At 39.6% G+C, this 13,755-nt stretch overlaps 1 protein-coding gene across 1 annotated transcript in view; it reads left to right on the forward strand.

The window, feature by feature from the left end:
• zranb3 (zinc finger, RAN-binding domain containing 3) overlaps positions 1-13,755 on the forward strand; it is a 70,025-nt gene that overhangs the window by 1,316 nt on the left and 54,954 nt on the right. Inside the window, exons 3-5 of the mRNA XM_034865178.1 lie at positions 6,195-6,213; positions 6,487-6,665; positions 9,692-9,923. Of these exons, the coding sequence (XP_034721069.1) occupies positions 6,195-6,213; positions 6,487-6,665; positions 9,692-9,923 (430 nt within the window). The remainder of the gene's footprint in view (positions 1-6,194; positions 6,214-6,486; positions 6,666-9,691; positions 9,924-13,755) is intronic.

A 13,755-nucleotide genomic window follows, 5' to 3' on the forward strand; every position in this document is an offset into this window, starting at 1 on the left:
TAGTTGTTTACTAGTCAAAGGTCAAGAATGTATGTGAATATACTCTTAAAATATACTACCGGTCCATGCAAAGTCTCCTTTAAGTGTTTGGCTCTGTTGAGCGTTAGATGCAGGGACAGGCCAGGACTTGCACATTTCCTCCTCCCCGACCAGTCGATGTACACTTGGGCTCTCGGGAAGGTCAGCGCAGGGGGAGCCAATCTGAGCGCTGCTGCTGTGATGCAGAGCGCCCATATTGATTCAGGAACATTGGGAGGCACTGCTTTGTTACACGTGTGGGTCAGAAGTCAATTGGCTCTGGCTGCGCCGTGCGGACAGCTACCTCAGTCAATTGACATCAAAGTGACAGGAAGAGCAGCGCGGTCAGTGTTTCTATCTGGAGACCAGAAGTGGCATTAGCACAATGTATTATTTACTTTAATAATTAGTAATGTAATACAGTGAGAGGTCAAAATGCAACATGTTAAGCCCCCTTTTCCTCACTCAACAGACAGGCAGGCAGGCAGACAGACAAACAGACAGACGGTAAAAGATGATAACAAGCTAAACATTCTATTGACAGTAATCTTGATCTTTTTATGTATTTGAGGTGCCCTGCTGTTGTTTATTTGTTCGCGCCATATCCTTGAAAATAGCCTGGCATTAAAGCAGCAGGTTTTTTTCCTTGATGCTTTACAAAGACTGAAATGCAATGAAGGACTTGTTGGATTTTTAGGACAGAGTGCAACAATTCTGGGAAACGTAGGATATTAACACATGAAGTGGAACTAGACGAGGCAGGCTGACAGACAAAAAAAAATAAATGGCCGCCCTTCATTATAAAATAAGTCATCATTGATGTTGGATATCTAACAGCGTGGGTGGATCCGTTGGTGGATTTTTCCTTTAAATCTCATAGTTGTTGTATCTTTCCACATCCAGAGCATTAAGAGCATCAAACCGAAACATCCAATGTTGTTGCAATTCATGGAACCCGCTGTATCGGTCTGTGTAGGAGGGTGAGTGAATTTTTTATGGAGTTTGATGAGGGATAATGTGGGAAAGTTGTGGCACAGTACAACAAAACAAAACCTCTGAGATGTGGTTGATGGTATTGTTTGGAAAGTTGGGCAGAAGTGTGCCATTTGAGTGCTGACTTCTGCATATATTTAGCTTTTCTAAAACACACATTTACCCTGGGTATATCTGAAAAATGCAGTACTCTGATGTAGAGCTCTTGGTCACTTCCATTACGATGGTGTTGACCGTAGCTTGATGTACTGTATGTCTGCCCTGCTCTGATTTGTCCAAAATATTATTGTAAGTGACGGCCTGTGCTTTTATTGAATAAGGCCTGCTCTGCTGATGTGAGAGGAGATCAATACGCAGAGTGTTGTCTCTCCCTGTAATGGTCAAATTACTGAGAGAAGAGATGGAGTTTGTTCTCTGTACACATACGAGTTGATTTATGTACACCTATCCTTATTGTTCATCATATAGACACTGTACACAGAGTGGTTCCATAAAATCATTCGGGCTATTCAGCAGTTGCACGGTTACAGTACAGCGAGTACAATTCAGCTTATTTCTAGAGTTCCTGTTGATTGGCTACCTCAAATCATTGAGAAGAAACATATGCCGCATTTCCACTGCATGGAAGGGCGCGGCTCTATTCAGCTTAACTCACTCTTTTTTAGTTTTCCATTAGCAAAAGTTGTTGCTTTGGTACCACCTATGATACTAAAAGGTTGAGTTTCAACACTGCAGATAGAGAAAAGCACCTGGTGAACTGTGAACTGAGTCTAGTTGAGCCGTACCATGAAACGAAACCAAAACAGTTTTAATTTGGGCAGAAAACTGTGTGAACCTGTAAGATCAGTAAGATGCTGGTTGAGAAAATGTGATTCCAGGGCCTTCAATTGTTTATTTGATGTCATTGATTCAGTTAGTTTGCCTGGACTATTTCTTATTAAAGCGATACTTTTTTTGTTTGGCACTTCCATAGATTTGGGGGACTTGTGAGAGACAAATTTTAAAAAAGAAGGCCCAAAATTGAAGCAGCAGAGGCCGAGATACCCTGACTTTTCTTGTATGGGTTATGCAATGTTAAATCAGTTTCATGTCCTCATTGAGACCCAGCAGTCTCTGGACAAATCCCATGTACATAAGCAGCATCTAAGAAGGGACACTGGCTCCAGTATCAAACTGAAGATAAGGAATTCTCTCTCTACCTTTAAAGTGCCTCGATTACAGTATTTACTTTCTAAGGTGCTCTAAATTCCATTTTTTTGTAATTAAGCATGAAGTTTGCGTTTGTGTTATATTTTTGTGTTATAAAGACGGCAGGAGATACGTTCTAATATACAGCATGAAAAATGGCATTTTACTTACCATCAGTAACCCGTAGCTTTAATAGCCACGTTTTCATTATTTAGATAGTATTAGAGGCTTTTCTAGGAACATTTAGACTGCACATGATAAATAAACGTTGTAGCATGCTGGGTCAGTTTGAGTGTTAGAGAGAAGAATTATGCTGGTGGGAAACACTTTTAATGGGTATTGTTAACATACAAAATTTGCTCACTTGAAATCTTCAGAATAAATGCATCATTGGATTTGCATTAGATTATAATAGATAGTTGCATTACAGCCCAACATTCATACATCTTTATGTACATCTTACTTTAATAAATACAGAAGGACATGGATTATGATTTAACGCAGCCAAAGAAAGTATCAAGGGTTATCTAGGGCCATAATGCGAGAGAATAGACACATAACATACACACCCTTAGGTTACAGATTCATAACATATTCACTCTGCATTGAGACTGGCCTTTATAAGTACCCTAATTAAACATGTTAGTTTTTTTTTTTGCTAACTTTAGCTAGTATTAGCCACAATAAGCTACTGGTCAACCCAGATCAAGTAAGACTGCAGCAGAAAAAACTTCTGTGTGCACTGAAATGAATGATGGTGCACAAGAGGAGAATTGTGTAAATGTCTTCAGTCTCACACCTCTTCACATGGAACAATCGGCAACCATAAGCCGTCGTCGCCAGTCTTAGCTGCCGCACAACTGCGTATTTAACAGGTCATTCTTTTTTTTTATTTGGTTAGTGCTGTTTCTAATGTGTTATTCTTTTGTTTGCATGTGATTAAAAACATTATATAAAAATGGAGTTTATGTAAATCTCGCCCTGTGGGGGGAAACGTTATTAAAGATAAATGGTAAAAAGAATCGCTTTCTGAACTACATTAATATAGTTAGGAAGACATTTTTTTTTCCCACTTAACAAGCCAAAGAGAGAGCCTGCGTTTGTGTGTAGCTATTGTCAAAGTCCAGTAAGTACAAAAAGTTTTTGTTTTGTTTTTTCTACTCTAAGCACCACTAAGAAAATAGCTCTGATAGATTTGGATGTGCTTAATTGAGGAAAAAATAACTTTCTATACAAGCAAAGCTCCAGTTTTGGATTGCACCTTTTTTAAGTCACGCACACTATTAAAACATCCTCCATCTCCTCCTATTAGAAAAAAGCTCAAACCATTTCCACTAAAGGCCACTCTTTTGATTTTGAGTTCATTCACAATGCACAGCAAAACTGCGCTATGAACCCATACATTGTGTGTGCGCATGGCACACTGTAGCCCCCCTTGAGTCTGCCTTTTGTTTGGCGTCCAACCTATGAGCAGCTTTCCCACTGACCACAGCACACTACAGGTCCAGTCCTCAGTAGAGAACCTTAACGGAGCTGGAAGATTGAGGTTAGACACCGGGCCACACAACACATCACTGTACACAGGTCAAACCCATCAAATCATCGTAGCCAGCATGGGAGGTGGGGGAGCCCATTTCCTGACACTTTGGGGCTTGTGGGTTTCAGAGATAACATTAGAAAGATGGGGCGGCGGGGACCGTGCCGTCGTCAGGCAACAGCACTGCAGCATCCTTGCAGTCTCAAACCGTCAAGACGACACTCAGGTTATTTAAAGGAGGATGATTAATGTGTTGGGAAATGGCAAGCACCTGCCCCAGCAGCACTCTCTCCCCAGTTTGTGAGTGTGGGTGTGTGTGCGGGGGTGGGTGTATGCGCAAGCACGTGTGTGTGTGTGTGTGTGTGTGTGTGTGTGTGTGTGTGTACACACACGTTTACATGCGTCCGCATATGTGTTCGTACATATTGTGTATTTTTCCATATTTAGCATGTCTTTTCTTTTGTGTTCATTTTTTTCACATATTTTTCACATATTGTGTGTGTCTGTGTGTGTGTGTGTGTGTGCACGCGCATGTGCATCGCGCTGACTGTGCCGGTGTGCTGGCAATTAGAAAAACCACCAGTGGCAAGGTGCACATTAATCATGTTCTTCAGCTGAAAGAGAGAAATGGGGCGGAGATGGGGGAGGAAGGGGCGGAGGAGGAGAAGAAAAAAGAATAATGAGAGACTGTGTCTGAGGTATTCAAAGCTTTTAGGTCGCACTGTTTGCTCTGACATGGTGTTGGAAGCATTTATGAATAAGCAAGGTCATGACAATAGGCCCAAATCCACTGGGCAGAAAGAACCAGAGGTTGGTCTATCTGTACTTCTTCCACAGGGGACAACTTCAGCTAAGGAACGTGTCATGCTTTCATTGTTCCTCCATCACGTATAGTGTAAAGGCGGAACTGGTAAAGAAGGCTGTTATAGGGTTGCCAAAGTACCATATCATAGACAGCCAGATAGGTGAGCTTTTACTTTGATCCTAGTTTAAGGTTCAGTTGCAGGCGAATCTTACAAATGTCTCACAAATTGCTTTTAAAAATGTGGAAATAAATTAGAATTTAGGATGGACAAAGAACAATTTAGGCTAAAAGTCTGTAAATAGGTCATCATCATTGTTCAGACTACTGATGTAATTAGTTAAAGGGCTAAAACTAATGGTAAGTTTTTATTATCAATTATCTATTGATTGTTTATAAAGTTGTTTATAATGTCTATGATTTTCAGTCTTGAAAATCAACAGTCAGTCGTGTCAACACAATATACATATGGACCAATTGAAAGGTAGTGGTACTCTTTGCACTTCTGCTATCAACGGAATGCAGGGAGGAAAAAAAGCTGAAGCTGCAGATGGCTGGAAGATGCTATCAAGACGACAGTAGCCACATCATGTAATATTAAAACAAGCTCACCTCATTTTATTTTGGATCTTTTGACAGCAGCCGCTTGGGAAATTGGACAGTGAAAACACAGCAGATTTTCCACCAGAATATCTGACATGCAGAATGTCCAACAGCCAGATAGATTCTGAAATTAGTCGGGGCCCAGTTTGTGGTTAAAGTTGGGCTGAATCCGTAGAGTGTGTGCATTAAATGAACTCACATCTGGGCCCAAGATCAGGTTTTTATATCATTATTTTTTATGTATTTATGGAAAAACACCCATTTAAAATAAAACTCCATAAATAAGTCCTCCTTGTTTTTGTCAACTTCTCAAGGGAAGGCTGGCTACATTATTTATTAAAGTTAGGTCATTGCAAGTAAAGATGCTCCACTCGTAAAGCTCAGCTGAACCTTAAATGTGTGATGCCACTGCAATATTAAATCACTAACTTGTGTGAGTTCTTAAATGATTACTTGATTGTGTTTACTTCAGCTCTAAATAAAGGACATAAGATTTGATGTCTTTTCTTAACTGAAAGTTTCCTCGAAATGTTTATTTAACTTGGGGAACAAAACTTTAGCTTCTGCATCTCCCAGCGTATTACTATGAACCCAAACACAGTGAGCACTCCCCAAAGTCTCTCCAAAGACACTCAGCTGTGTCAGACACAGAACTATTCAATAAGAAGAAGAACAACTACAACAACAGCGACTTAAATATTGAACAGCAATGACAGTTCTCACACTGAAACAAAGCACCAGTGCGGGACCTAAATTGCAAGTGACAGATGTGTAATATGTCCAAGAGCAGCTGAGTGTGAGGTGACGTGTGTGTTTGTTGTGGCCAGAAAGGTTTGAGAAGTCTGCTTGTGACAGGAGGGCTTCTGATGTGGACCCTTGGACAAGCCATAAATGTCTGGACAAAAGAAACCATAAATGCCTCTGTAATGACTGATGTGGTGGTGCGCTTGAGCACTCATGCAGCACATGTCGTTTTTATTTATGTAAGCTATATACTTTGTACTGTAGCAACCAGTTCAGCTCTGATAAAGTTTTCTCTGTTTTGTTTTACAGATGTATGATTGCTGATGAGGTAAGCAAATGCAATTCTGGCACAGGAAATCTACCCCCCCACCTCCCAAAAAAAATGAACCTAGGACTTCGCTGCATGCCTTCCAAATTAATTTGTCAGCCCCGCGCAGCACTCCCACGTGCCTAATCGCTTTTGACACAAGAATCATTCTGAGACTTTATTACTCTTGGGTCCTCACATGAGCTCGGCCGTCATATGCAATTTACCGCAGAGTCGCAGCGCAATTGACTTGTTTTTCTCCCCCTTCGCCGGGTGTTGATTTGGTCCGTCCAGATGGGTCTTGGGAAGACGGTGCAGGCCATCGCGGTGGCGTATGCTTTCAGGCAGGAGTGGCCCCTCCTGGTGGTGGTGCCTTCGTCACTGAAATATCCTTGGATTGAAGAGCTGGAGAGGTGGATCCCTGAGCTGCAGCCCGGAGACATCAATCTGGTGGAGAACAAGAGCCACACCATGTAGGTCATCCACCTTCATCCCTTCAAAACCACCTCAGCCAGTCCACACACACACAGACACAAACACACACACACACACTCACACTCACACACACGTTATTACCTAAGCACATATGAGGAATTGTTAGCAAACAGTTGCTTAACTACACATTCAGCAGATATGAGGCAACATATGCATTCATTTTGGAGTCCTGCTTATGGCCACTTGATGATTGCAAATCCATTTTTCACTCACCTTTTAGCTCTGTTTTGGTCTCCACCAACTCCTGAGGGAAATATCTGGCTCTTTAGCTGCTAAATGCTCAATGAACATGGATTGAAATGTACAATCAACATTGGACAGATACGCAAAAGCACACTATAACACTATAATTTCCAATATAGTATTCATAACATAACATGCACTGGTTTTAATTATCATTTTATTATAATATGTTTTTTATTATGGGCTTCAAATAGATGATAAATAGGTAATCAGAAAACTCTTCACATCAGCTTTGGATGACACTGACTGGCCAATATTATTTTTAAAGGAAAGGCTTGTACAACTGATTTTGGTAAAACACTAGCTGTATTTACTCCTACTTTTGGTTAAAGGCGACATCATCAGCAATCTAACCAACAACAATTGAGGTATAGATGCTTAAAGAATAGGAAAATGTTTTAATTTCTTCAGGAAAAAAAGGTTTAGTTGGTGTTGTTTGACTGATTACTATTTTCCTGATTATTTTGTTAATGATCTTGTCTATAAATACCCATATCCATCATCATTGTCCTGGAGCTCAAGGTTTTCAAATAAAACAAAACCTAAAGTACCTAAATATACAATTTATAATTACACATGACTACGAAACCAGCAAATATTCTACATTTTAATATTCTACATTTTCTCCATGTTATCGTGCAGATAGCGACACATTTTGCCCATTCAGACCCATAGTCTTTAGAGCATAAATATACTTAGGTTATTGAAGCAAAGTACATAATCCTATGGATTATGTTTATTTTACACAGGATTATGTAAGTGAAAGGTTGCATCCATTATTTGAACTTCAGAGGAAGTTGTGTCAGTGTCTTGCTTCACATGCAAGCGATAATAATTAAGGAGCTGACATAACTACATGAACACACTTTTGGCCACACGGTGTGACAGTGTGATACAGTGTGAGAAGTTGCGCCTGACAATTTAATCTCAAAGTGTCCCTCTGTGTCAGGAGCCAACGGGCCGATTTTTGACAGCACTTGGAGACAAATCATGTCAACGCAGCGTGTGCAATATTGAACAAGAGCTGATTTTGGTTTTTAATGCAGGAAGTGGGAAAATGCTGTTGTAGAGGAATGTGTCTCATTTTCACCGCTGTTTATATTGATCTGGGTTGCAGTGTAACTGCACGGTGGACTAATGTGGCGCATAAAATACTTTTATAATCTCAACTTTCCCCTAGTTCCCTCTAGTTTTTATTTTTGAATGAAACAAGCTTTCTCTATCTGTGACTTGGAGGAAAAAAAAACTCTCTCCACCTTACATCACAGACGAGGCGCAAAGAGGTTGTGAAAGCCTTCTGGGGAAAACGTGTCCTTGAACTGGGATGTGTTAATGACTGAACGCAGAGGCAAGAAAAAATTATGCAGCATCTCCTCTCAGTGTTTTGACACTCTTGTTCTTTTGTAGAACATGAATTGCACTTTAGGTTTACTTCAGCTTGGAAATGTGTGCGTGATGAAGGGAAAGAATTAAAAGCTGGCAGATGCTGGAACGGTTTTCTGGAGATTCCTATTGAGTTTCATGCAGCTGAATGCCACTGGTGTATTTGTTTGTTTATCTGTGACTGTGTATCTGTGTGTTTGTGTTAGGGCTGCGCATAAACTGGAAAATACAGAAATTTCAGTACAGGCCAGGAATGGATTTCTTTTTTTTTTTTTTTCTTCTTTTTTGGGGGGATTCTGCTTTTATCATAGTGATAGTGGATTGACATGAAAGGGGGAGAGAGATGGGATGACATGCGGCAAAGGGCCGCAGGTCGGTTTAGAACCCGGGCCGCTGCAGGACTCCCAACATGGGTAGCGCGCTCTTACTGGGTCAGCTAGAGAACCCCAGGAATGGATTTCCTAAACACTAGAGAAGAGAAGATGTATATAAAGAACTGCAGCCCTAGTTTGTGCCTTGGATTTTCCGTGTGTGTCCTTTAACATTTATCAAGTCCACACACCCTTTTCAATAGTCTGGTTTATTTTACCTTAAGGGTTGAGTTGCTAAGTCAATAAACACTAGAACCTTTGAACATAACAGTTTGTATTTAGTTCTAGCTGTACACACACATTTGTCAATGTTAAAAGTTATTTCTGTAAGAACTACAGTAGCAGTTCAAAGGATGAGGCTGGCGATATTCTATAACCAGTATTGTGTATTTATCAAAGCCTGATATATCTTGTTCTGCTGCACCATCGAGCTCCATTGTTCTCCCAAAACTATTAAAAACACATTAATGGGTAACATGTTACGTCATTATTTGTGGGATTGTGGACACTGGAGTTTTTTTTTTTTTTTCTTTTTTTTTACTCAATCCCAAATACATCGTCCTGTTCCAAAACGGGTACCTGCTATGAAAGAACTTGCATTTTACATGTTGTTTATTAGTTGTTTGCAACTCTGCAAATGTAAATGTTTGCAGTTTTTTTGTGTTCTATGATAGTGTAATGAATATAGTTTGGGGCTTGGACTGCAGACAAAAGCAGCAATTTGTAGATGTCTTTGAGCTTTTAGTGTTTAGTGTTTTCTGACATTTTATAAACTGAACAATTAAATGAGAAAATGTTAAGCAAACATTGAAAATATTAATTTCAGTTGCATCCCTGATAAATAGATGACAAGCTGTTTGTCTTGTTATTGTTTATGTGTGGTATGTATTTGTATTCTAAGGAAACCGCATAACTTGTGATACATCACCAGAAACCTCACATGTGTGATCTGCATTCTGTGTTTTCTTAATATATGTGTGTGTGTGTGTGTGTGTGTGTGTGTCCAGGGGTATCAGCAGCAGTAAGGTGACGGTGCTGGGTTACGGCCTGCTCACCACAGATGCCCGCCTCCTGGTGGAGACCCTGAGCAGGCAGCGGTTCGCTGTGGTCGTGGTGGACGAGTCGCATTACCTCAAATCCAGGAACGCAGCGCGGACTAAGATCCTGGCGCCTCTCATTCAGAGCGCCAAGCGGGCCATCCTGCTCACCGGTACCCCGGCCCTGGGTCGGCCTGAAGAGGTAAGATCTGATTATAGGAAAATTGACTGGTGCTCCATGGGGAAATACCTATAATGGGAAAGAATAAAAATGTAAGTGGATTAAGCTGTTTTGGTTTCTTCCCAGACAACATAAACAATGCCAATTTAAAACCCTGCTTTGAATTGTTAATTACATATAAACAGTAGGCTGGACAGAAAAGACCAATGTGAACAAATAACAAATCTCATTCAACAGATTATAAAAATACATACAGTATGTTTGCTTCAAAAGGGATTCTGAGCCCACACTCATGAAGAAACATTAGTAGGCCACAGAGCTAATTTGGGCCTCAGCTCTGGCTTCTCACAAAGGTGTTTCACAGTACAGCACAGGTATATCGCCATGGTAACTTGCTCCAGAGCAGGTTATACTACGATCCAACATTCAAAAAGCCAATTAACTCTCCGGCTACACTTATCCTCGAGGATCCCGTGGACTTATTTCAATAACCTTTGTTGCAAAAACTTCATTTACAAAGCCCGATATGAACAGACACTGCACTGCAATAAATGAGACAAGTAATAAAAAGAAGCGCACAGGGGGGGAAACTATTGAATTTAGAGACAATAAGAAAGGCGGTTCACAGGACAACAGTGTTTGGAGAGCGGTGGAGCCATTCCCCTTTCCATAATGATTTATTATATCATTTTTATGTATGGTATATCGAAGGAGTAGATTGCAACCGTATTCCATCACTGCCAACGCGGAAGATGAAGTGGACTTTGTGAATGCAAAATCTTTTCACAGTCTTAATGTCCACACTCCAATGCTAGGGCACTGATACAGCTGTGTGCTTCAGCTTTAACCCTGGTTCTACTTTTCCTCAAGTCAGCCTCTTCAGCCTCAGGAGCAGCATTACTTGGTTTTTGTTTTTTGTTCTTGTGTTGTTCATAACATCATTATGATAATAATGATTATGATATTAATGATGCTGTGAACTAACATCATTATGAGCTACTATACATTTATTCACTGTATTTACAAATTATACAGTTGATTTGGAGAATAATTCTTGTCTTTAAGATAACTTCTGCCTTATTTCGTCATTCTTAACTTCATGTCTTCAGAATCTTTCGATACAGTGTTGTATTAAAAATGCCTAAAATAACTGAAAGACAAGTAAAAAACAGAAACTGAACAGAGACAAGAGCCCCTAAAAACGTATCCTAACGTAAGACATCTGTCTTTTTTTAAATAAAATATTTATGACAAAATGTGTGTGTGTGTGTGCGTGTACGTGTGTGTGTGTGTGTAATATACAATAGCAATACTTCATGTTAAAATTTTAAATATTTATGACAAAATGTGTATAAATAAGTACATATATAATATATACAATAGCAATACTTCATGTTAAAGTTTGGAACACAATATCCACGGATATTATTTAGATTGAGTTGAGTTTAACATTCAAACACTCAACTAATCTGCTTCATCAGGACTGTGTGGGTATGGCAAATATAACTTAATCCCGATTGGGTCGTAGAGGTACTTGATATCGTCTTTTTACCATTGAGCTAGTCAGATGATGAAAATCATACAAAAAGCAGTGTGTTAATTAGGGACTTTTTAGCTGCAGATTGATACACATATAGTGTTTTCTAAGGTGATTTAATCTTATGTCATAATTTGGTTTATATATGGTCAGGATCTGAGCAATATAGCCTTGTGTGGAATTGTAAAGTGGCAATTGTTAGAGTAAAAACATGTTAGTTAACAGAGTGAGCTGATTACCAACTACATAACTAGTCTGACATCATAGGCTTTGTGTTGACTACGTCTAAGTATCCTTGCAAGACAGAACTCAGATCCCACTGTCATCTAACTGCCACATTGCTGCGAGGAAAACTTAATTATTGCCTCGACTTGATCATGATAACTACCTGATGAGATTCAGGCAGCTAATTAATTCCTAAATGGAGCAAAGTTAGTACTTGTAAGACATCTGAAGAAGGTGTGTCATTGAGACAGTGTGTGTGTGTGTGTGTTACATGCCATCCTGTTTTTGCCATTGCTGTCCTGCTGTGTGGAGGTTAGTTTTTAGATATCATCTCTCTCCCTCTCCCTGCAACTAGAATCTGAAACTGAATGTAACATTTTATCATCCGCAGCATAAACCTGATAAGCCCTGTCCCTGCCTCTGTGCCAGTCTCCTCACTGCCATCATTACTCACTGTGGCTCTGACATCGAGTTAGCACACAGCTCAGGGCATGCTGCACCGTTCATGATGTGCCCTCATTCCACCCACCTATTATATCAACAGTGTGAGCGGGGAAAATGCAAAGTTCCTGTTGAACAAGGGCTGAATTTAGAATAGTTCTCTCACTGTGCCTGCTTATTTAGATCGCCTTGCTGATGATTACATGTCATTACTTCAGAAATTGCTGCAAATAATGACAACTGACAGGGATGTTGGTGTTTGCACACACACATTCTTGGCTTGTCTCTTTACGTACTTACTGTATGTAAAGGCTCTTTTCAAAATGCCATACGTCCACCGAAGACCGAACAGATCTTTTGATGACTCAATTTTGATGTCAGCAGTTATGTAGCAGCAATAGGTTTTCTTTATCCGTATGAAATTAATTTTCAAATCAGCTACATTTTTTCACGCCTAGTCTGACTGCATAGTGGTTTGACCTGGTTAATTGGCACTGACACAAATTACTACACAGTTTCCCAGCACAGGACTAGTAAACTAGGCAAAGGACAACGGGACCTTGAATAAATTGCACACAAGACACACTTCTTGACAGTAGACTAATCGTGAGCACAGGTAAGGTCTGTGTTAAAAGCCAAAAAAAGCTCTTGCTACTTTTGAGTTATTGCATGCAGCTTTCAATAACTAAAATGTATCTGAAATTGCATGCAATATAATGATTTGCTAATAAATCTGTCTGGTTTACTAGATTTTACACAACATATGATACTAAAATAACTAGAAGATTGATATGGTTCCTTATCTGCCTGTTATACATTATATAATATGTTGCTACAGCCAAGACCGTACAGTGCGCTAAACATGATGCCACTGCCAGCAGCTGGTGATCTTATTTTAGCACAAAAACTATAGAAAGTTTTAGCATGAAGCAAGCAAATTAGACCGATAAAGCAAGACTATGTGGCTTTTGGTAAACAGTGGCTACTGCGCTCACAAGTGGCAACCACAAAATGAAGCATGACTCCTGGTGAGGTGTAGTGTGTTTACTCTTTGTGTAACCTTTGGGATTAAAATCATTGAGCTATTGAGAACAGTAGCACAAATAGAAAATAGTCACACATTTACTTTTCTGAGTTTACGACTCTGAGTTAGGAATATAATTTACACAGCACGATTTAGCTAAAGTTTGCTCACATTAGCCAGCACAAGCTACATGTACTGGCCATACCAGACCATGTAAGATTGCAGCAACAAAAAAGTGTACTGAATTGATCAATGGTGAGTTTTATTTTCATTAAGTCAACTTATGAAATGTAAGATAAAGGATATGCTATTTCTTTGTCTCACTTGAAGTCTTAAAGGTTTGCTAACATTAGCTAAAATGAGGCAAAATAAGCTACTGTTCATACCAGAGCATTTTTTCTTTTTCAACTTTCAGTTGGAAGAATGTGTTATTTCATCTTTCTAAATTTGTGCAGTGTCACACTGTGTGCACTAGATGCTATGAAAAGTACTAAAATAAAGTAAAAGAGCTTAATGCTAATAGTAGAATGCTAAATTTCTAACAGGCTGGTGTAGGTGTCTATGTTGTAATTTAATGGGTAAGCTGACAAATAGGACAAATCATACTACATTTAGTTTACAGTAAT

The sequence above is a fragment of the Etheostoma cragini genome, chromosome 24 (assembly GCF_013103735.1).
Source record: "Etheostoma cragini isolate CJK2018 chromosome 24, CSU_Ecrag_1.0, whole genome shotgun sequence".
Lineage (NCBI taxonomy): Eukaryota > Metazoa > Chordata > Actinopteri > Perciformes > Percidae > Etheostoma > Etheostoma cragini.